At 44.1% G+C, this 25,106-nt stretch overlaps 2 protein-coding genes across 4 annotated transcripts; both read left to right on the top strand.

The window, feature by feature from the left end:
* Window positions 1-418: 418 nt before the first annotated feature.
* On the top strand, window positions 419-25,106 carry LOC135547420 (probable G-protein coupled receptor 156). 3 transcript variants are annotated; one of them, XM_064976430.1, is made up of 9 exons: window positions 419-736; window positions 7,105-7,257; window positions 20,321-20,448; window positions 20,815-20,950; window positions 21,034-21,144; window positions 21,243-21,464; window positions 21,597-21,833; window positions 22,271-22,429; window positions 22,750-25,106. In XM_064976430.1, the coding sequence occupies exons 2-9, from the start codon at window positions 7,141-7,143 to the stop codon at window positions 24,229-24,231; spliced, it is 2,592 nt and encodes an 863-aa protein (XP_064832502.1). In that variant the 5' UTR covers window positions 419-736; window positions 7,105-7,140; the 3' UTR covers window positions 24,232-25,106. The 3 variants fall into 3 exon arrangements, with proteins under 3 accessions (XP_064832502.1, XP_064832503.1, XP_064832504.1); XM_064976431.1 differs by lacking the exons at window positions 419-736; window positions 20,321-20,448; window positions 20,815-20,950; ... (3 more) ...; window positions 22,271-22,429; window positions 22,750-25,106 and adding an exon at window positions 18,245-20,081 and having other exon boundaries at window positions 7,111-7,257; XM_064976432.1 differs by lacking the exons at window positions 419-736; window positions 7,105-7,257; window positions 20,321-20,448; ... (4 more) ...; window positions 22,271-22,429; window positions 22,750-25,106 and adding exons at window positions 17,679-17,757; window positions 18,245-20,081.
* On the top strand, window positions 13,540-17,750 carry LOC135547421 (E3 ubiquitin-protein ligase TRIM39-like). Its single transcript, XM_064976433.1, has 2 exons — window positions 13,540-15,310; window positions 15,565-17,750. The coding sequence occupies exon 2, from the start codon at window positions 15,567-15,569 to the stop codon at window positions 17,100-17,102; it is 1,536 nt and encodes a 511-aa protein (XP_064832505.1). The 5' UTR covers window positions 13,540-15,310; window positions 15,565-15,566; the 3' UTR covers window positions 17,103-17,750.

Genomic DNA, 25,106 nt, shown 5'->3' with positions numbered 1-25,106 from the left:
CACACGCGCGCGCGCGCGCACGCACGCACACACACACACAATACTTTTATAAGCTGCTGCTGCTCCTTTTAATTGATCCTGATGCTAAGTCACCTTAGCCCTATACATATGTAATCCTATCATTCCAGTATCCCCGCATATTGTAAATATGGTATTGGCACTGACACTATATACTGTACTTTACTTACTGTACTTTTTCTTGTTCTTATTTCTATTTCTCGTGTATTTTTGTTCTTCTTTACTTTTTACATTTTTTTTATAGTAGTACTGATATTGATTACTGCATTGTTAGGAAAGAGCAAGCAAGAAAGGTATTTCACTGTATTTGTGCACGTGAAAACAAAAGCCTGAAACTTCCGCAGCGCGCTACCCGCTAATTAATTACAGCGAAACACACACACACACACACACACACACACACACACACACACACACATTTCCCTCAATCTCCCACTCTATCTACCCTGCTCATGAAAACTTGTTGCAGACTATACTTATTCTCCCTGACACCAGGCAACATTTTGGGATAGGCATACTTTGGAGAGTTCTCAGTTGTCATAAAAAGGATGATTTTTCTTCTGGTTTTACTATAGGTCCCAGTCGTGGAATTAACTTTCCGGAACAGTTTGTTTCACTTCGTGAGACTCCAGCGATGGTGCGAGGACAGCGGCTCGGCGGAGGGACTCTCCACGCACCCCTCTGACATCCCTCACCGGTTATTTAGGGACTCCGTCAGGTTGGTCTGCTGCTGTGTTTCGTCGCTTCTCAGATACCTCTGTTCATATGATTGATGCGGTATTATCGTGAGGAGGAATCATAGCCCTTTAACGCCGAAATTAGCTGCTATTCTGAGGATGCTATTTATGAGGATCGTGCTATTGCTATTTCAAAATACCGATACAGATGTGTTAATACAATAACGATTGATTAAGATGTGCGTTAAAATGACATATTTTGAACATGAAAAGTGATTTTAAATGTTTTTCATGATAACCTATGATAAGCCAGTGCATGTGAAATAAGATAGACACTGCCATTCATCGAGTTAGCAGGCCTTTGAGAGTGAAAGTTCGGACTTGAACCCTGTAGGTTAAGTTCAATTTGATCTTTTGATTCGTTGTTTTTAGTTGAGCTTTAAATATGTTTTGGAAAGAAAGACAAAGCAGTCAGTTTCAACACATGCTGATGTTCAAGCAGTTTAAACTACAACACATTTAGGCTTTTATTTAAAGTTTAATAGGGGAGACAAGGGACGAATGTAACACAAGACAGCTGTAACACTTTCAATATCTCCAAGCAGAAACAAGCTAGAGTGAGGTACCTCACTCTGCACATGCATGTCAAGAAGGAAAGTTATAAACCAATGTAGGAAAATAATAATTGGCAAAAATCTCATAGAAGAGAAAGTTATAGGGATAGTTCTTAAGAGCCTCATATGGAGTGTGAACCATGTGGCTAGTATACTATGTCTAGCCACTGGCTTGAGGCATGGGCAAGCTATGCCAATAACTGCATTCTTACACTTGATTTGAGCATCTTAGAATAAATTGCTAAACGGATTACAGTGTGAGGTGGAATGTTTCAATATTGCTCCTGCAGAACACTGGTCGTGCTTTGTCCAGCCTTACTGACCGCTTGCAGTTCACCCGCTGCTCCCCACACCACCCCTCTAATCTTAAAAGGGAAAGAGGGGATTAGGCCAGGCAAACTGACAGGGACAATGAATGGATTAAAAACAATTGAATGTGGTACTGGGTGGACAACAGGAGGGTCAAAGCCACAGGGTTACACCTATCCATGACAATCCTACTGGTAATTGGTCCCTGACTGATCTTGATACCACATAATCTCTCAGGTGAACGGAGTAGATAGTGAGGCCTAGTGAGGCCACAAGTGAAAGTTGTCAGAAAATAGGCTAACTATAAGCTTTTACAGTAAAGTTGTCTTCTCCGCCTAAGGGCACAGGTAGCTCAGGAATGACTTGTGGTTAAGGCCACATGAGTTTAGAGGACACATGTAGAGACAAACACACATTATAACCATCATGCACTGTCAAAATATGTCCGTCAACATGCTGCCGGGGCCAGGAACATGCCTCATGCTCGGTGCTCACGCTGACCCCTGTGGCTAAGTGTTGACTGACCTTTGTTGGCACACGTTTCAATGTGGTTGAAACCGGTGGAGAGGATTTTGACAAAACTGCGTAAAAGCCTTTCTAGTCCGGTTGTGCAGGAATCCATGAAGCTGTGATCTAAACTGGGACAATTACAAAAGGATACGAGGAAGGAAACTACAGACATTTCCCAGACCACCAGAAAAGAAACGGAAGAAGTCATTGTTCATTTTGACAAGACAATTACAACTTGTGTCACCCTAACAGGCCTACGTACGACTTAATTAAATAGCTATTACTGAAGATTTTCTCCAGAAAAGATACATATGCTCTTTGATATAAGGTATGGGTGTTTGTAGGCCTGCAGGCTTCAGTAGCATTATAGTAACTTGTGTCTTAAACTGGTAGCTTCTTGAGAGTTGTTGACTAGTGAGGAAGCATCTAAATGCTGATCATCCTTGTTCTACTCAATAACTTAATTAACCACTGAGATTGAAAAACAAAGACCTAGGATTAAGACCAATCAAAGGCACACCGTAGTGAAAGTGCTCTGTCATCAGCCTGCGACTACTGATACTGTGAGATGGTTACAGTCCTGGGCATATCTTAGTCAACCCACAGACAGTGACATGGTGTGACACACACACACACACACACACACACACACACACACACACACACACACACACACACACACACACACACACACACACACACACACACACACACACACACACATACACACACACACACGCACACACGCACACAAACATACAGTACTACTGAGCATACATGAACACATTCATTTAGACCCAGGTAAAGAAGGGCAGATAGACAGACAAGCGAACGGACAAACAGACTGAAACACACACACACAAACACAAACACACACACACACAAACATACAGTACTACTGAGCATACATAAACATATTCATTTAGACCCAGGTAAAGAAGGGCAGACAGACAGACAAGCGAACGGACAAACAGACTGAAACACACACACACACACACACACACACACACACACACACACACACACACACACACACACACACACACACACACACACACACACACACACACACACACACACACACACACACACACACACACACGTAAGCTCTCTATACATAAAATATGACAGACAGATGGACGTACATATACATGTAGCTCATGAGTCAGTGTGGTTGTTAAAATGGTAACGTAGAAGACAGATCGAAACTGTATGATGTCATGGTCGATTGTACATAATTATATCAGTGACATGTCTGTGCAACTCATTGCCTAACGACTCAAACAGAACTCAAACAGAACGACTCGTTCGCTACATACTTCAGTCTGAGACTGCCATCATTGAAGTCATTTGTGGTGATGTCAAAATGAGGGGTGTTGTACAAAACAAAGTCATCAGCGATTGTATCATCTCTAACCAGTCAGAGTATCAAAGCCAATGACACATTTTCAAAAAACACCGCTTTACCCACATGTGTTCTGGCTCGGCCAAACCCACAGGTTTATGGGACCAATCAGACGGTCTAAAATGGATTTTCATTCTAGTAATCGTCAGGGAGGTACTCAGATCCAGACTCATTGTGGAGAAGAAACTAACGGCCGTGTGTCTGTTGCGTAGCGTTTGGCCGGAGCTAGGAGTTTGGGTAGCCAGGCAATGCATCCCAGATGCAACCTCTTAAAAATGCACAATATAAACCTATAGTGCTCCTAGGTGCTGTACATTGTGATTTATGAATGTATTTGTTGTTTATTTGTCAGGGACTAGACAGCTCACTTATATGCAGAACCACTGACTTACCCTGTAATTACCTGTCAAGGTCATTAACATTTGTGGTTTCCAGGCAGGTCACAAAAGCTCTGATCAACTCAACATTCTATGCAATACCTATAATCTCACTCAGATTGTCAACAGTGTAACTATGTTGAATATAAAATATCCTCTGAAATCCTCTTTGATTGATTTGATCTTAACCAATACTCCTCATCATTTTAATGCTTCTGGTATTTTTGCAAATGACATAAGTGATCACTGTGCTATTGCCTGTGAGAGATGGTAAAAAAGAAAAGAAAGTGGAAGCAGTTTGATATTCAAGGTTTTTTACATGATGTATCTAGCATTGAATGGAATAGAATGGAATTAATCCCTGATGTTGAACTAGCCTTTTCTTACATCCACAACGCATTCCAGGATGTATGCAATAGGCCCCTTTTAAAAAAAAATCAGGATTAAGGGCAGAGAGAACCCTTGGTTTACTAAGGAACTTACAAAAATCATAAGGGAACAAAATGCTATGTGGGCTAAAGCAAGAGGGACTGGTTTGGCAGATGATTGGATGGCTGTTAAAACGTCTTCGAAATATGGGTGTGGCTATGATCCGTAAATTGAAAGCAGACCACTGCTTGAAATCTACTTCACCTAATTTAAATAATCCACCCAAAATCTGGCAAGTAGTGAAAGGTTTGGAGTGCAAAAAAGAATCACAGCTTCCCAAACAATTGTTGGTAGACACACAGATTGTAACTGAGAGAACCTCCATTCTGAAAGCCTTGAATCAGTAGTTTATTTTAGATGCAGGCAGTTTATTTGAAAAGGTCAAAGGTATAATTGACCCCCCTATGAATTTACCTGACACACCTGTGCACTCCTTCACCAGGTTCTCCTTTTCATCCTTCTCTATTTCAGAAGTGTGTGAAGCCCTGAAAGAAATTGATGGGAAAAAATCCTCTGGCCCTGATGAACTAGACCCCACTTCCTACACCTAGCTGCAGACATTATTGCTCCCCCTTAACATGTATTTTTAACCTCACGCTTGATGTTAAGGAAATTCCCAAGTTATGGAAATCTGCTTTTGTACTGCCTCTCCTGAAAGGTGGAGATCCTTCGCTACTTGACAACTATAGGCCCATATCAAAATGATCTGTACTGTCTAAGGTACTGGAGTCCTTAGTTAGTAGGCAACTAAAGGCCTACTTCCAAAAAACAACATCTTAAATGGAATGCAATCAGGTTTTAGGTCTGGCCACAGTACTGTTTCAGCAACATTGAAGGTTTTAAATGACATCCACTGTGCTCTTGATAAGAAGTTACATTGTGGGTCTGTCTTTATTGATTTGTCGAAGGCTTTTGGCACTGTGGACCATGCTGTGTTAGTGCAAAGGTTAAAATGTTGTGGAATTACTGGTCATGCTCTAGATTGGTTTATAAATTACCTATCAAATCGTTCACAATGCGTAATGGTGGATGGTTGTAAATCTGAGTCTATAGAGGTGTGCTCAGGTTTTCCGGAAGGTTCTGTTTTGGGCCCACTGTTGTTCATTTTCTATATCAACAACATTGTGGATCTTATTGAAACAGTAGATGTTCATTTTTATGCAGATGATACTGTTCTTTATTCAAGTGGTAGTAGTTTATCTTAAGCTTTTTCAAATGCCAAGCATGTTACTAATCATGTCATTGCTACATTGACTGGACATACTATAGAGCAAGTAAAAGTGTACAAATAGTTGGGTGTGTGGGTTGATGGTAAGCTGAGCTTCATTGTGCATGTAGAGAACTTGATAAGGAAGCTCAAGCTGAGAATAGGTTTTAATTACCGGCGTAAGGCTTGTTTTTCTTTGGAGGCTGGGAAGGAGCTGGTACGATGTACATTACTGGCGCTTTTAGATTGTAGTGATGTTATATATATATGCAGGCCTCACCCACTAACCTGAGAGCACTTGATTCAGTGTATCATGCAGCCCTCAGGTTCATTACAAATCAAAATCATCTAACACATCATTGTGATCTCTACAGCGCTGTTGCTATTGGACCAGGTCTCTCTTGGAAAAGAGATGTTATCTCAATGAGAAAAACTGTATGAAAAAATAAAAATAAAAACAAAGAACATTATGATATTACTGTGAAACTAGTACACAATAAATAATAAATAACAATAAATACACAATATACTCCCTAACTTTAATAATACCTTAACTGTACACCTAACCTCTTACCCTAACCCTAATTATAACCCTAAACGTAAAATATTCTTTGTCCTCATGGAGATGCCGGAAATGTCCCCATGAGGGAGACTTTTTCTTGTTTTACTACCTTTGTGGGGACTTGGGGGATTTTAGGTTCCCACAAGCATAGAAGAACCAACCAACCAACCCACCCACGCACACGCACACACACACACACACACACACACACACACACACACACACACACACACACACACACACACACACACACACACACACACACACACACACACACACACACACACACACACACACACATACACACACACACACTAAATCTAGATGATTTGGTCTGAAGTGTGGTCATGTATTGTGTTGTTCAGCTCTGTGCTGTCTTGTGGAGACTGAGGACAAGCAGAAGTTTGCAAGCGTCCTCTCAAATTGACCAGATCCTGCGCTCTTTTGGGTTTGGTCAGACCTCGCTGTAGCCTTCTAAGCATTGTCTTTCCCTGTAACTTTCTTGCAGTTTCGGTGGGAATTGTTTGTCCAATCTGCCCTTATTAACCTTAGTCACGTGACTGAAATAGTTGTGTCATTTTTCTGTCACACTGATATATGAATCTTATGTTTTTATATTTTCCCCAATCCAAGTTCACTGTCTGTTTTTCATGAGCAGTGTCACAGGCCCCTGCTAAAACCACTTCTGTTCACTGGGAATATTCATAATGGCGCCACCCTGTGGTGAGTGCTGAGCAGTGATCCTGTGCTCTGTGGAGTGAATAGGAGAGACTTGGGTATGGTTGTTCTATCTAGACTTCTGCGTTCCTGTATATTGAAACAATGTGGTGTTGGTGGGAGAATGGGAATGGAGAAAGAGAGTTTGTGTGTAATAATACACATGTAAGCGTGGTATTAAAGATATGTCTGTATTTCTCCCCTCAGTGTATGTGTAAGTGTCTGTAGGTAGTATTGGAGTGTGCTGAGAGTTCATGACAACTGTATCTTATTCTTCAGGATGTGTGTGTGAGGGCTGACGGTGTGGGTCCAGCCATGGAGCCAGAGTTGAACTGCAGCTCTCACTGTGACTACGGACTCTGCCTCATCCACCCTGGAGTCAATACACAGGAGGACCTGGAGATACTGCAGAGACTATGTACCCTCAGCACGGTAAAGTAAACATGCACACATGCACACACATGCACGCAGGCTCAGGGTCAGGTTTTGCATCGTCCCGCAACGAGCCATTGTTTACAGACAGATGGCTCGTTGCAGAAGCTTCCGTAGCCTGGCGTCCTTTATCAACTTGGGGGGACCGAGTGGCACAACGGTCTGAAGCCATGACCGGGAGTCCCATAGGGCGGCGCACAATTGGCCCAGCGTCGTCCCGGTTACAAGAGGGTTTGGCCGGGGTAGGCCGTCATTGTAAATAAGAATTTCTTCTTAACTGACTTGCCAAGTTAAATAAAGGTTAAAAATTAAATTTAAAAAATAAACCTAAACTATTTGGTTTCAACAAAATAACATTTCCTGCCACCAGAGGCATACCCATTACCTCTAGGAACAATACTTACTATTCATCGGGTTGAAACACGTTCTTATCCCGGGCCTGCTATTTTCTACCTGCGGGCTGCAATTGTAATCCATTCTAGACCACGCAGTTATGCTAGAGTAAGCTAACCAGGTAATGTCTCGTATCAATCAGTAACTTTCCACACACCTTGTTCCTCTTCACCCTTCCTTGACCCCGAACATACACATTCCTTGTACATGTAAAGTAATCAATATCAGTCCCTCCTTTTTGAATAGTAGCTCCATACTGTTCAAAATTATATAAACTTTGAAATTACTTCTAAATGAACAGAAGAGAAAACAACATGATTAATATTCTCAATTGATTTGTATGTTTACACCTCCAAGACTTGTGGCCTTTGACTATGTAATATTCTTCCATGGCTTAAGGCCCTGGTCTCAAACTTATAATCACACTATACACACTCTTACCCCCCACCCCCCTATCTGCCATTACCCTTCCTGTTGTGCAACTGATAATGAATTTCGGCTGGAGCTTGTGACTTTCTCTTCCTCCTTCAGGTTCCTAAGAGAGTGATAGCAAAAGTCTTGAAATGAACAAGAAAACACAAAATATGACAAGTATTAGTAATGCGTTAAGATGTGCATAATACTTTATGGCAATAACCAAAGTTTGATAACATGACGATTTCCACACTCCCTTAGCCTGACTCTAGACCTTTGGAATACTATTCTGCTGGAGTCCACAAAAATGAAGGCTCTCTCTATACACCACCTCATGCTTATAGGCAGACTTCCACCGTCAGGCTGCAGGTGTACAGGAGGTGTTTCCACGCGATGTCATCCTCACTTCGCCCTCTATTTGCGTGCTATGTGCAGTCGACTAATATAATACTAATACAAACCCTTCCCCCTCCTGAGTCAAGTATGTACAATGAATCTCTGTGGCTAGGCAGGTGGTGTTATCTTCCCATCCCGAGTCCTGAACTCCTCACACATCTCCCGGTCTTCTTATCAGTAGGGAGTATACATTCTTGCACCTAGCCTCAGTCCACTGTACATTTTTCGGGCTCATACACAAAGAGTTATTTGAGAATAAGCAACCCATTCATACTTAAGTGAATATCATGATGCAAAACATAGAGAGAATACAATAATTTAAAACAGGGAATCTATAAGACCTGTTAAAAGGCAATAGTTCACAATCTATAGTATTAGCTCTATCATATGACTCCTATCTCACCCGTATGGAAACATTCTGTCTCAGAGACAGGCCCCCTTTGTACTTTGCCTCTGGCCACAAATACATTTGCACATAGATCAATACATCTAACCCATAACACGTTGATCACTGCTGCCACTTATATAGTTAGAAACATACTAAAACGTGCTCAAGTCAATTAGTCAGTTTCCAACAGTCCCTCATCTGGAACAGTGATCACTCCCCTCCATCCCGGCTCTCATTCGTCTGGCGTCTCTTCATTTTCTTCATTGGATAGCTTTACAGTTCATCCTACCAATGGCACCCATGTAACTCATGCCTGTCAAAGTGGATGGCCCTTGATAATGTCCCCGATTTCAATATCTGGGGAATAATCTGTTTTTCCCAAGCAGACAAAGCACACAAATGTCTCACCACCAACCTTTACGGTCCATTCTGTATTGTCCATTTCTGTCTTGTCCATTTTCCAACAAAAATTATCAATGAAAATCAAATTTATCAATCCCATGGAGGTCTGGATTTGGAGTCACACTTAAAATTAAAGTGGAAAACCACACTACAGGCTGATCCAACTTTGATGTAATGTCCTTAAAACAAGTCAAAATGAGGCTCAGTAGTGTGTGTGGCCTCCACATGCCTGTATGACCTCCCTACAATGCCTGGGCATGCTCCTGATGAGGTGGCGGATGGTCTCCTTAGGGATCTCCTCCCAGACCTGGACTAAAGCATCCGCCAACTCTTGGACAGTCTGTGGTGCAACGTGGCGTTGGTGTATGGAGCGAGACATGATGTCCCAGATGAGCTCAATTGGATTCAGGTCTGGGGAACGGGCGGGCCAGTCCATAGCATCAATGCCTTCCTCTTGCAGGAACTGCTGACACACTCCAGCCACATGAGGTCTAGCATTGTCTTGCATTAGGAGGAACCCAGGGCCAACCACACCAGCATATGGTCTCACAAGGGGTCTGAGGATCTCATCTCGGTACCTAATGGCAGTCAGGCTACCTCTGGCGAGCACATGGAGGGCTGTGCGGCCCCCCAAAGAAATGCCACCCCACACCATGACTGACCCACCGCCAAACCGGTCATGCTGGAGGATGTTGCAGGCAGCAGAAAGTTCTCCACGGCATCTCCAGACTCTGTCACGTCTGTCATACAGTGCCTTGCGAAAGTATTCGGCCATTTCAATATTATCGCTTGCACAGTCCTCCTTGGGATGTTTAAAGCTTGGGAAATCTTTTTGTATCCAAATCCGGCTTTAAACCTCTTCACAACAGTATCTCGGACCTGCCTGGTGTGTTCCTTGTTCTTCATGATGCTCTCTGCGCTTTTAACGGACCTCTGAGACTATCACAGTGCAGGTGCATTTATACAGAGACTTGATTACACACAGGTGGATTGTATTTATCATCATTAGTCATTTAGGTCAACATTTTGCACGCCCAATTTTTTAACTACATAATATCGAGTTTTTGATTTGTTAAAAAATATTGTTTGAAATATCCAATAATTGTCGTTCCACTTCATGATTGTGTCCCACTTGTTGTTGATTCTTCACAAAAAAATACAGTTTTATATCTTTATGTTTGAAGCCTGAAATGTGGCAAAAGTTCGCAAAGTTCAAGGGGGCCGAATACTTTCGCAAGGCACTGTATGTGCTCAGTGTGAACCTGCTTTCATCTGTGAAGAGCACAGGGCGCCAGTGGCGAATTTGCCAATCTTGGTGTTCTCTGGCAAATGGCAAACGTCCTGCACGGTGTTGGGCTGTAAAGCACAACCCCCACCTGTAGATGTCGGGCCCTCATACCACCTTCACGGAGTCTGTTTCTGACCATTTGAGCAGACAGATGCACATTTGTGGCCTGCTAGAGGTCATTTTGCAGGGCTCTGGCAGTGCTCCTCCTGCTCCTCCTTGCACAAAGGCAGAGGTAGCGGTCCTGCTGTTGGGTTGTTGCCCTCCAACGGCCTCCTCCACGTCTCCTGATGTACTGGCCTGTCTCCTGGTAGCGCCTCCATGCTCTGAACACTACGCTGACAGACACAGCAAACCTTCTTGCCACAGCTCGCATTGATGTTCCATCCTGGATGAGCTGCACTACCTGAGCCACTTGTGTGGGTTGTAGACTCCGTCTCATTCTACCACTAGAATGAGAGTGAGTGAAAATAGTGAAAGCACCGCCAGCATTCAAAAGTGACCAAAACATCAGCCAGGAAGCATAGGATTTGAGAAGTGGTCTGTGGTTACTACCTGCAGAACTACTCCTTTATTGGGGGTGTCTTGCTAATTGCCTATAATTTCCACCTGTTGTCTATTCCATTTGCACAACAGCATGTGAAATGTATTGTCAATCAGTGTTGCTTCCTAAGTGGACAGTTTGATTTCACAGAAGTGTGATTGACTTGGAGTTACATTGTGTTGTTTAAGTGTTCCCTTTATTTTTTTGAGCAGTGTACTTAAATCTCAGGGTGATCACGCCTCACCAGAAAGTCAGAACAGAGGTCATTAAGTGAGTCTGTTCTTTCCCCGTATTTCAGACTAATTATATAATATATATAAAGTTCAAACGTTCTGTGTACCGGGTTTGCATTGGGTTTTTCAGTACGTTTCTAATGTACTCGCCACCGAGTCTGTCACGACTTTCGCCGAAGTTGGCTTCCCTGCCTGTTCAGGCGGCTGTTCGTCGTCACTGTCCTACGAGCCGCTAGCGATCCCTTTTTCGTTTGTCTGTTGGTTTTGTCTTATTATGTTCACCTGTGTGTATTTTAGTTTAATTAGCTTCCCTATATGTAGTAGTTTGTCCCGCCCTTGTTTTGTGCGGGATTGTTTTTTTGTTACTCTGTTGGATGTGGTTTTCATGTGTGTATTCTCCGTTGGTGTTTGGTCTGTGTTTGGGCTGGTCTGTTCTATGCGCCCTGTATGTTGGCGTGACCGTTTTTTGGCCGGAGAATAAATCACGATATATTGAACCCTGCTCTCTGCTGATTCCAACCCACCACTCCTATTATCCCGTGACAGAGTCTAACAATTAACTTCAGTATATGACTGGTCTCTCTTTTACCCCATGATTTTGCGTAACCACCTCACTGCAATGCCCTTCTTGCTCATGAACTAACATTTAAAAGGTCATTTTAGCTTTGTTAACCCCAATGCTGGCGCTTGACACAATTGCTTTTTGAAAACTCTACAATTACAATTGTTTCCAATATTAACTACACTCGAATTTCTCGTGAGGACCCCTCCTCCATTTTGTCAATTCTGTAAAGCTATTTCAGAACAAGATGGAATGAAGTGTCTCACGAAATTAAAACCCCAATGTTTTTCTGAGCTTGTGAGGACTGTTTGGCCGTGCCAATTGTAATTTGTTATCTTTTATAGTCCATTGCCCTGGCATTTTTCAAAGATTATCCAAACCCAAAATTGGTTCTACCCCAGCTACCATAAAGACTGAGCCCGGTATTGTTACTGGACCCATTGTACACAACATGGGTAGTAATTGCATAGTTTTAGATTCTGTCCTGATTCTGAGCGTTACTCCCAACCACGGCCGCTTTCAGGAGTGCTTGCTGTTGCTCACTAGTCAGTGAATAAAATATCTGCGCAGTCTTACTTACCCTGCAATAGCCGTTTTGATGGTGGGTTTCAACCCTGCCAGCAAAGCGGAGGTACATATTCCCGCATCTTGATTCAAATGATCTGCTAGTGCCAGATTACTGCCCAATACATCTTCCATCCTATCAATGTACTCATGTACCCAGTCCTTTTGATGCTGAGTACATCTGCTAGTTTTGGTTCTATCGGTTTTGCTTTTCTGTTGATAGAACACTAACATCAAAACGGCAGTTTATTGAGATTTTTATTTTGTATTTTATGTCATTGTGCCAACTCACAATAGCATCTCAGAATTCTTTATTAGATTTAAATTTTCCGTCAACGGGGAAGCTGACCAATTTGATCAATTTTGCAAAAAATGCCCCATATTCAAGCCGAATTGGTAGATTGCTCATGCGTCTCTTTCAGCTCCTCTCTGGCTTTGTTAAACTTTTTTTCCTCTTGCCCCCCCTTTAAAGGGAGGATCAGGGCCGTCGGTCGCCATTTCAATAGTTATTATTCTGACGCTGTTATGCGGAGTGGAACAGGGAAACCCAAGAGCAGACTCAGATGAGGAGACTAGGATCAAGTAACCAAGATATTTATTGAAACACAGGGGGAAGATGGAGTGCAGGCCAGGTGAAGCTCGGGCGGGTTGCAGGAAACCAGGTGCGGAGACTGAAGCTGGAGCGAGAGGTGTTGGGACAGGGTAAGCAGGTCCGGAGGGGAATCCAAGGGAGCAGTAGAGTGGGTAATCCAGGGCAGAGTAGCAGGATGAGGAGACATGAGACTGGAGACAGGAACCTGAGTCAGAGCGGGCAGAACTGTAGCAGAGCGGAAAACCTTGTCAGGCAAGGAAAACAGGCACAACAGGATAACAGGATCTAAATAGTGACAAATGGCTACAAATGTAGACTGGCTGAGCAGAGATTACGATCTGGCAGTGGAAGTGGCAGGACTGAGTATTTGTAGAGGTCTTGATTATGGAACAGGTTGCAGCTGGTGGGGATCTGCTGTGACTCCAGCACACCTGTCTCCGCCCACACAATCACACACACAGAGGGAGAGGGAAAGGGAGAGGGAAAGGGAGAGGGAGAGGGAGAGAGCACTGGGGGAGTGTCGGTAGGTCAAAGAGACACAGGATGAGCAGTAGAGGGCGTGGCAGGAGCAGATGTAACAGACGCTTCTCCCGACGGTGTCTAGGGTGTTTAGATTTCCTCACCCACGGCTCTAATACACAACAATTTAAACTATTTTTCCAGGTAGTGATACCCACTTCCCGGAGAATACTTACAGTATAGGTGCTTAATAATTTGGACACCGAACCTGATACCTTGTTTTAAAAATGATACTGAAGCATCTGACAATTTACTACTGGAGAATACAGGAGACCTAATGCCTTATACCAGTGTCACGCCTCAAATATCACTGTTGTTGACAACACACGTTACCAAATTTACTCAGTCCTCCTATTTCAACGTAATCTGTCACAGTTCGCCGCCCCAGTAAGACATTAAACCAACATCTCTCCTTATTGTTACTGCTAATACACACAAATCACTTTAAAACAATGTTCTTATATCCTTTTGCTTTTCTAACCATGGATGAGGCTACAGGCAACCTTCTATCACCATCCACATTCCCACTCACTGACAATGTTTCATCTTGAAGCACAGATATCCTCGGATACCTCCTATTCTCCACCGAATACACTTCCTGCCTTTGTTCTTCTACATGGACTACTTTTCTACAATCTCTCGTAATAGTACACAAGCACGCCAATTTCTCCATACACTATGCAGGTAATAACGAATGATTAAACAGACATGTCATAGGTATGGCCACTTCCCCCGACCCTCCTAAGGGACTTCCACCCCCTAGTCTAATCTTCTGGTGGACAGAGTGCCTAGTCGAACCTTCTGGGGGCTAAACCCCCCATAGGGGCCCCAACCCCTAGGTCTATCAGTAGTGGATACAGTGGGTCTACTGAATAAACTCAGGCTTTCCAGATCTGTATCCTTTCATTTGTATTCAAATCTCGTCTCCTCAAGATGTCAGGAGTAGTAACAGGTAGGAACTTTGCCAACCTTGTTTTTATGTGCTGGCTCCTGTTCTACTGATTTGAACTCTCCAGTTTAACTATAAATATTGGTTAATCCTGTCAACATTGGCAACAAAACTCACGGGCGACTAGAAAAAGCTCAAACCAAGTTTATTCAACCACTGAGTCATAAAGCTGCAAAGACAACATACAAGTCCCACAAGCACATCTTCATTCCTTCCAAATAGGCGGAGTCAACCCCTATCATCTCCTATCTAAGATAGACACGCCTTCTCTGTATTTAGGCAGAAACAGAGGAGCTTCCTCTTACTGGTATTATCATGGCCATGCCTAAGACTAGGGCCCTCGTGGGTTGAAAATGTGCATGTGTGTGAGATAGGACTATAATCAGATAGTCTTTGGGGTGGACACCTGTGGCCCCCCTCCCAGCAGTCTTCTCTCTTCATCTGTTGAACTCAATTTGAGTTGAGTTCCATATCCTTCATGGTCCTGTTTCCTCAGAAACTAGCCTGCCTTATCAATAACTGAAAGTAGACTGTTGCCCTAGAATCCAACAGAATGTTCTTAATGTCTTGTACACTCAGTGTAGGAAGATCTGCTCCTTTAAGAGATGGAGAAGAAAGCTCAAAGTCTTTCAATATGGTGTTGGGAGGAGCCTGTTGATGAAATGAAACTAAACAGCAGAGCTGAATGTTGAGGACCTGAAGACACTTTCTCCTTATACATTTTTCTGAACACTTGCCAGTCCCCTTAACTCAGTCTTCCTTTGGGATTCAAGAGGGAAAAAAAGATAATTCAACAACAAACATCATCTCAGGTAAGCAGAGATAGAGAAAATCTTAGAATTTTTGTATTTTATTGTAGCTTCTCTTCTATGTAGTGTGTTTGACGTTTATTTTTTTTAAAGAGTATGTTCAGAAACGATAGCATTCAAGAATTGAAAAGAATTGAAAATACATAAGCAGACATAAGCATAATAAATACATAAGCATAATTCTGGTGTGAATGCCAAGATAACACAGATTGTTGATTCATTCAGGAAAGTTGATTTCACTTTCTGTTTGTTCCCAGGCATGGCTTCAGCTAACAATCCACAGTCTGAAATACAGTTAATATGCAGTATCTGTGAGGAGGTGCTCAAGAAACCAGTCACAACCCCATGTGGGCACAACTTCTGCATGGATTGTATCAGAGTATACTTGAAAAACAATGTCCTGTGCCAGTGTCCACAGTGCAAGGAGAAATTCCCTAACATATCTGAGCTACAAGTCAATACTCAATTATCTAAAATGGTTGATGAGTTCTGGAATCCATTTGTGGTAAATAAAACAAGCCCCCAGGACCAATGCCTGGACCATCCTAGAGAGGTGTCCCATGATATCTGTGTTGGGAGGGAGGTCAAGGCTGTGAATTCTTCTTTTGAGGCCTCTTACTGTGAGACTCCCCTGGAGCCCAATCAGAGAGTCACAACCTTGAGGAGACAACAGCATGCAGAGAATCCTGAAGAACATATGTGTGAGAGGCATGGGAGATGTCTGGAGTTCAAGACCGACTACAATACCCACAACACTCTCCCTCTTAAAGTGGAAACCAGAAAGAATAATGTACAGTTAGGAAAGGCTGAAGTGCTGCAGATGATTCAGGGCAGACAGCAGAAGGTTATTGAGATCAGAAATAGTCTACAATCTAGCGGAATAAATGCAGAGCAAGAGATAGAGAACAGTTGTCAGATCTTTAGAGCTTTAATGCGTTCCATTGAAAGAAGCCAGGCTGAACTCATTGAGGTGATTTCAGAAAAGCAAAAGGAAACTAAAAGCCTGGCTGAAGGGCTCATTAAAGAGCTGGAGCAGGAAATCACTGACCTAAAACTCCTCCAGAGCTCATCATCCCTGTGCACCTCTCCACCCACCAAGGACTGGTCTGAGATCAGGGTTCAGAGTATTGAGAATGTCGGCATGGTGAGGAAAGCTGTGAAGAGAGCTGGCTCTCAGTTTGAAGACGCACTGAAGAGTGAATTGAAGAGGTTGTGTGAGGCTGAGCTCAAGGTTATTCAGCAGTGGTCAGTGGATGTAACTCTGGACCCTGATACAGCTCATCCCAATCTTACTCTCTCTGAAGATGTGAAACAACTTAGACATTCCGGTAGACGACAAAACTACCCTGGCAATCCAGAGAGGTTCTTCTATATTGCCAGCATCCTGGGAAAGGAAGGCTACTCCTCAGGAAGAATCTACTACGAGGTGCAGTTGAAGGGAAATACTCTCTGGAGTGTAGGAGTGGCCAGAGAGTCCATTAAAAGAACGATTTATGCAGCAAAGCCTGAGAATGGACTCTGGACTATCCAGCAGGGGAAAGGGAACGTCTACAGGGCCTGCACCACTGACCCTACCACCCTCTCCCTGAGTGAGAAGCCCCAGAAGGTGGGGGTCTATGTAGACTATGAAAATGGTGAGGTCTCCTTTTACAATGCCCAGGCCAGGTCTCATATCTACTCATTTACCGATTGTTCCTTCACTGAGAAACTTTACCCGTACTTCAACCTTGGGGTTTGTGGCATTGACAAAATGTCAGCACCGTTGATCATCTCTCATGTGAGCCAATCAGATTGAGATTTAACTCGTATCGATTAAATTCTAAAGTAAACTGAACATTCCATGCATTGATTTATATTGAATATTTAGAGAGGTATATATTGTATCTTACCAGAAAATCTAGAATCACATTTGCTGAACTGTATTGTGATGTCCTTTACGATTGTATGATGACATACTGAAAATGCAGCTCATTACTAATCCTGCCCCAATATGTCTCTGTATCTAATTTATGTGGATACTTGTGGATACTTTATTTTTATGTGGTATACTCTGAAATGTGCATACTTGTTTCAATGGCTTTTGTTATTTGTGCAGTTCCTCAAATAATCTTCTGGGCTACAGCACAATAAAAGCTTTGTGAACTCCTACATAATATGAACAGGAAGTGTGAATGTATTAGATACATGGCAACCATACTACAGGCTTCAGCTGAGAGAGTCCTGTCATGTGAAGGGTTAATTCAGCCATGTACTGTTTCTTTAAGAGCAGCTGCATTTCAGTTTAGCAGTAAGGGACCTGGACAAGCCATGGTAATGTCACCTTCTAAAATGAGACTCGACTAGAGAACTTTGTGCTTTAGCATGACAAAATCCCCTCACAAATCTCTCTACACAGCCTAATAGAGTACAAAATATATCATCTTTGACTTGCTGTTCTTCTGAAGACAGAGGTGAGTGGAGGTTCTTTCATTTGTGCTGTGCTGTCTGTTGTGTTAGGTTGTTTATTCAAGTTTCAACATGTGTCCCTCCCAGCCCAGTTATAAATATAATCAAGGGGAAGAATACAGTTATATATATATTTTATTTTATTTTATTACATTACATTTACTGTGGTATACAGTAGGCTTGATTTAGAGACAGATTGAATTTGACAGGTGAGGATGTCATCACTGTCCCTTTTAATTTCTTTATCTGTTGGGCTGTATTAGACTTCTCATCATATGTTTATAAATGCATATTTCTGAATGAAATATAAAATCATATGATTGGTACCATTGGCTACATGTATTGAGAGAGCTATTTGGGTGTGCTGTAACTGCATAGAGCTCGGTGGTCTACTGTAAGCTAGAAACAAACATTCCAGTAAAGAAATTCCAAGGTCGAGAGCCAACTGATTCCATGAAGTCCCATGTGGTTTATTTTTGGATCTCTTCCCAGACCCAGACATGGCTTCCGCCAGCAGCCTGCTGTCCGACGATCAGTTCCTGTGCCCCATCTGTCTAGACGTGTTCACCAGCCCAATCACCACCCCGTGTGGACACAACTTCTGCAAGGACTGCATACATGGCTACTGGCATATCACCAGCCCGTGCCAGTGTCCCATGTGTAAGCAGAAATTCAGCAGAAGACCTGAGCTCAAAGTCAATACTTTCATAGCTGAGATGGCCGATCAGTTCAGAAGGTCAGTTGAAGTTAGGACTACTGCTACTAGTACACAGTACCAACCCCAAGCAGCCCAACCTGGAGAAGTGCCCTGTGACGTCTGCACTGGGAGGAAAATCAAGGCCTTGAAGTCCTGCCTGGAGTGTCTGGCCTCTTACTGTGAGACTCACCTAGATCCTCACCATATACTAGCCACCTTCAAGAAACACAATCTGATTGAGCCTGTGATTAACATAGAGCACAGAGTGTGTAAGCGGCACCAGAAAATTCTGGAGCTGTTCTGTAGAAGTGACCAGACGTACATGTGTCAGGTTTGCACTGAGAAAAGACATAAGAAACACAATGTTGTCCCTTTGGAGGAAGAAAGCAGAGAGAGGAGGGCTCAGCTGGGGAATATGGAAGATGTAATGCAGCAGATGATTCAGGGTCGACTGCAGAAAGTGAAGGAGATCAAACACACAGTACAATCAGGCAAAATAAATGCAGAGAGAGAGATTAGGGAGAGCTTGCAGGTCTTCACTGCTCTGGTGCGCTCCATTCAGAGAAGCCAGGCTGAGCTCATTGAGGTGATTGAAGAGAAGCAGAAGGCAGCAGAGAGTCGGGCTGAAGGGCTCATTAAAGAGCTGGAGCAGGAAATCACAGAGCTAAAGAGGAGATGCACTGGGGTGAAGCAGCTCTCACTCACTGAGGATCACCTCCACCTCATCCATAGCTTCCCATTCCTGTGCACCCCTCCACCCGCCAAGGACTGGTCAGACATCAGAGTTCAAAGTGTTGTGTACGTAGGAACAGTGAGGAGAGCTGTGAGGAGAGCTGGATCCCAGTTTGAGGAGACACTGAAGAATGAAGTGAAAAGATTATGTGAAACAGAACTTACAAGAACTCAGCAGTGTGCCGTGGATGTGACGCTTGACCCTGATACAGCTCACCCTAAACTTATCCTCTCTGACAACGGTAAACAAGTGGCCCACGGCAATACAGCGCTGAACCTCCCTGACAACCCCGAGAGGTTTTACCCTGGTATCAGTGTCCTGGGGAGGGAGGGCTTCTCCTCAGGGAGGTTCTACTATGAGGTGCAGGTGAAGGGGAAGACAGAGTGGGACATAGGAGTGGGGAGAGAATCTGTCAACAAGAAAGGAGGGAATACCCTAAACCCTGAACATGGCTACTGGACAGTAGGCCTGAGGAACAGGACTGAATACTGGGCTCTGGCGACCCCTCCTGTCCCCCTGCCACTGGTCGATAAGCCCCAGAGGGTGGGGGTGTACGTGGACTGGGAAGGGGGGCAGGTGTCCTTTTACGATGTGGATTCCAGATCTCATATCTACTCGTTCACCGGTTACATCTTCGCAGAGAGACTCTATGCATACTTCAACCCCCGAAAGAATAACGGTGGGGTCAACTCAGCGCCATTGGTGATCTCTCCTGTCAGTGACGTTACCTCCTCACCTTAACCGTTCACCTATCACCTCTTCTTAGAATAGGACACTGAGTGTTGTGTCAGTTTTATTTGTTAAAGAAGCTTGTGCCACAATATATTTTCTCTATCTCTTGTATTGTGCGGTTGATTTAATAAAGATATAATTCATATTAATAAAGGTTCATAAAAGTTGTCTGTTTCTGTGACTTGGGCTTGCAAATTAGTATGCAATATATTTATGAGGCGATACAAAAAAAAAAGGTGTTGGGCATACTCCAATCATTCCAGAATGCAAATGATAACAACTAAACCACATACAATACTCTTAACATGATCAACACATACACACAAACACAAAGTTACTGTATTTACTCAAGTGTTTCCCATTAGTGTAGATATTCTAATTGAAATGTGATTGACATCTACTGTAGATGGGAGTGGAGCTGCAGAGGCAGTCTCTCTCCCCGGTGCTCTGTGCAGTGGTCTGGACTATTCTCTCCTGTGGCATCCTGCTGGCATTCTGCTTCCTGCTCTTTACCCTGCGCTTCAAGAACAACAGGTATACACATAAATAAACTAAAGTGCTTTCAGAAAGTATTCGACTCCCTTGACTTTTTCCACATTTTGTTGCATTAGAAAGTGTGATTATAATGGATTTAATTGGATTTAACAACTAAAACTATATAAAAAAAGATATACACACACACACACACACATATATATATATATATATATATATATATATATATATATATATATATATATAAATAAAATACGTTTTTGCTCAAAACTTTGGGGGCAAATTAAATCACCTGAGGGCCGAATTTGGCTTTCTGAAAGCACTATAAAAGCATATGTACATGCTCAAATCGATACACAGACGTGAACATTCCAACTTTTGTGTATGTTCCTCTCTCTGTCTCAGGATAGTGAAGATGTCTAGTCCTAACCTCAATGTGCTGACTCTGTGTGGGAGTGTCCTCACCTACAGCAGTGGATTCCTATTCGCTTTTGAGGAACGCACCCACCTACAAGGGGGAGGAGTGAGAGCTATACTACAGGTAAGAACCCACACACATTGGTCTAATGGTGCCGGGCCGTTTGATATTATGGGATGTCCTGATGTTATTGTGGTGTATCCCAGGCCAGGATCTGGATGTTTTGTATCGGCAGCACTCTGGTATTTGGGCCCATCCTGGGGAAAACATGGCGGCTGTACAGAGTATTCACCCAACGCGTGCCTGACAAGAGAGTGGTAAGCAGGCTGCTGCTCTCACTGTCTCTCTGGTTCAAGTGAGTAGTAGAGTGGGTGTGTTGCACGGTGTATTACTGAACTCTGTGTGCATGTTTCAGATCATCAGAGACATCCAGTTGATGGGCTTGGTAGCTCTGTTGATTCTGCTGGACCTGCTGGTTCTGACCGCCTGGAGTCTAACCGACCCTGTCAAATGTGCTCGGTCCATTGGGGCTATGGTCAAGGTGGTGGAGAGAGAATTGTCCTACTCTCTGTCTCAGCTGGACTCCTGTTCCTCTCTCTATTCAGACCTGTGGGTTATCCTCCTCGCTATGATGAAGGTAGAGTATACAACTGGGAGAAAGGCTCAGATAAAAATGAGAGCACATTATAGCTGTTTCCTCTGAGTTTGTGTTGGTTTGTCATGGTAAACATGTCATGAACGTTATGTGGTTGTGTTGCGCTCTCTCCAGGGTGGCCTGCTCCTATATGGGACCTACCTGGCCGGTCTGACCAGCAACGTCAGCCTCCCTCCGGTCAACCAGTCCCCTACCATCATGACCGCTGTCAGCCTGGTCACCCTTTCCACAGTGGTTGCAGTCCCAGTGTCACAGTTCCTGCAGGCCTGGCCTAACGTGGTCTATAGCGTGGTAGCTGGAGCCATCTTCATCTGTACCCTTGCCACCAACTGTATGCTGTTTGTACCTCAGGTGAGAGAGACAGTTGGCACACATCACAAAAAGACAGACAGAGCAGAAACCCCTGTCATTTATGACTAGCCCAATTCGAGTGGCTACATGAGTGTTTCCCATACCTCACCATAGTGTGGGCGTGTTAACAAGGCTGTGTGACTTATACAAACACACACATTGATTCATGAGTCAACACGCTACAGCCTCCGCCAACAAGTTAATGACTCCCCGTAAGTAACTGGTGGTGAGCTGATGCTATGATACAGGAATGCATCCTGGATGGAAAGAAAGGAAGTACTTGAACAATGAGCAACACACGCACCTGGAGATTCAAGGGTATGCTCAAAGACTGGCACATTTGTCTGACAGTTGTCTGACTATCCATCACAATCCCCTTCTTCCTCTCCCCTCTCCCCTCTTTCCCCTTTCCACCCCTCTTGGTCCCCTCTTCCCAGTTAACCCAGTGGCGTCGGTTTGAGGAGGAGCAAAACAGCCTTAGCCAGATGGCGAAGTACTTCAGTAGCCCCAGTAAGAGTGTCCAGTCTGTCTACAGCCAGGATGAAGTCTACTATCTCCTGGGAGAGAACAACTCTATGAAGAGGCTCCTCAATGAGGTAGTCAGTGTGTAGGCTATGTATTACTTTAACCCTCAATCGCCCCCTAACGGTTATAAAAGGTAGTGAAATACTCTCCTTACTGACTAAAATGGTCCCTACATGGTCCTGTACTCAGAATAATCTCTGTGACCCCTCAAAACTACAGTATATACCTAAACGTGTTTACTTTGTATTCTGAATACCCTTCTACTCATCACCAACTTCACCTATTACCTTTAACCCGACACCAATCTTTAGGTTAGCCTTTAACCTGACTCTTGTTGTTGATGTTTTTTGTTTTGAAGGGGATTTAAAAGTTTGTTGTTGTCATTTGGCAGAAGAATGCTGTAATTGACAGTCTGCAGGAGCAGGTGAACAACGCCAAAGACAAGCTATTGCGCCTCATGTCCAATACCCACTCTCACGAGGATCAGGAAATGGACTCTTCCACCACCAACCTCCACTCCTCCTCCACCCAGACCACAGTGGTGCCGTCCGATTGCTTTCCAACTCCCCTGCCACAGAGAGACGTAGCAGAACCTACCCTCTCTTCTCCTCCCTTCTCTCTACCTCCTCTGTCTGCTCCTCCGACTACTTATGCTCTCTGTACACCTCCTTCTGAATCGACCTCTTCTCCTCTCTCTTCTCCTCCCCCTCCTGCCCTCTCTTTTCCCCCAGGGGATTGTGTGAGTGTTAAACCGTGCAGTGTAGAGTTTGGCCCATACATCCAGGGTTCAGAGATGGAGACAGAGGCAGGGGGTTGTAAGGTTGAGGGGACTGTGTCCCAGCAGCAGTGTGGAGCGGAAAGGTCTCACCTCCCAGTCTCCCCTCAGCCCTCTGTTTCTTCCAAGACAGGAGTCAGAACACCAGAGGAGATGGGAGGGACACAAACCACACCCTCCTGTCAGTCAAACTATGTCACTTCCTCATCCACTCTCCCCCTGGTGGGTTTGGCCCCTGCTCAGTCGGAACCGCCAGGTTGCCATGGCAATACCACATCTCCGTGGATGGCAGGTGTCAGGCAGTCAGGGTTTGTGAGCAGTGAGCAGCTGCAGGAGATACTCCAGGAACTGAGCGTGGACACTGTTATGGAAACGGCCCTCCGCTCACCAAATCACAGCAGGGGGTTCAGGAGACCCTCTCAGCCCTCCTCGACCAATCCCTCTGTCCTCTCTCCTCTCTCCTTCTGCACTCCTCATTCTCCCAATCACCCTCTCCTCTTCCACTACCCCAGTATCTCCCCCTACGTAATGAGGAAACGCAGACCTCCGTTCCATTCCCCCAGAGGGGGGCCTCCGCTCTGTTACTACCCAGGCTCCAAGCCTCCTGGTTGGGGAAGGAGGAGGGGCACGGGGCTCTCACAACCAGACAAGCACCCCTCAAAAACACAACCTCTGCTCAATCCTGTCGCCACAGAGACTAATCTTCTCCGCCCCGACGACAGTGATGGAGAAGAAGGCGTAGAGGCGTGGCATAGGATAAGAAACAGCTGCGGGAGGCGCGGCTCAAGGCGGGAGCACCGGCCACCACCCCTTCGAAAATGCCCTCCAGATGGTGATGGGGGAGGTGAGGGAGGGCCAGACAGAGACCGTGGCAGGGACTCGTATGGCTACTGGGACTCAGACTCCAGCAGCTTGGCTGACTACTCCTACTACCATCGTCCCTACTGCAACGCCTGCCTGCAACACGGCTCATACCCCTCCAGCGACAGCTCCTCCTCAGACTCCTCGGACAGTGAGTATGGCGGCTTCACCAGCCTCTGCCGCTCCACACATCCGGTGGTCAACTTCAAGGAGGACCTCAAACCGACCTTCGTATGAGCCTGCCTGGAACCTAGACTGAACCGGTGCTGCGGAAGAATCATTCAAGTCAAACTGTGTTGTAATTTACTTTCAATGGCCAGTTCACGAAAGAACAATTGAGTTTACACACTGTTGTAACACTATTTAGAAGTGGTAAGTTGAGCAGGAACTAATGCTAGAAAAGCTTGCCTGATTTTGAATTCAACAATTTATCTTCCTTATGTATGTGTGGAGTACGAGTACCCTAGCAACACATTACCTCACAGCAATCACATTAAAGGCGTTTTAATTGTTTGCAAGTGCTTTAGAAATGGGACCAAGATGGAGAAAGTCAATCAATGGGTTGAGTTTGCTGTATGATGATTGGGATCTGATTTTAATTTATTGACTTTGTCTTTAACTTATTGCACTGACTGCCATTGTCTCTAGGTCATGTTAAAGAAACTGTATATTTGTAGCTAAACAAGATACAATATTTAGATCATATAGATTGTTGCATGTTACAAAAATAACACTGGATTTTATTGATCTGTTACCACCTCTTTTAATCCCCCCTACCTTGAATAGTGCCCACCAGGGATGTATGCAGTCACCATTGTAAAGAATACTATTATAACCATTTTGTCTGAGTTTTTATGATCTTTATGCTTTGGTTTACCTTTTTATACATCAAAACCCCTCAATGCACTACGTTGGTAATGTTATTGATTTGAGTGTTATGTGTGTGTGAGTGCGTACGTGCGTGTTTGTGTGCACAATGTACTGTATTCATTGCATTTTATTTGGAGGCTCTGCCTCCAATTCTATCAATTGTAATTCTCTGTGCGCTGATTGATTATTAAATGGCCTATTGACCTTTGCCTTCCGGTCCCCTCTGGTCCCAATTCACCCAG

The sequence above is a fragment of the Oncorhynchus masou genome, chromosome 10, assembly GCF_036934945.1.
Source record: "Oncorhynchus masou masou isolate Uvic2021 chromosome 10, UVic_Omas_1.1, whole genome shotgun sequence".
In the NCBI taxonomy this organism is placed as follows: Eukaryota; Metazoa; Chordata; class Actinopteri; order Salmoniformes; family Salmonidae; genus Oncorhynchus; species Oncorhynchus masou.
Note: the sequence above shows the minus strand (reverse complement) of the source record. Positions and strands in the feature narration are given on the sequence as shown.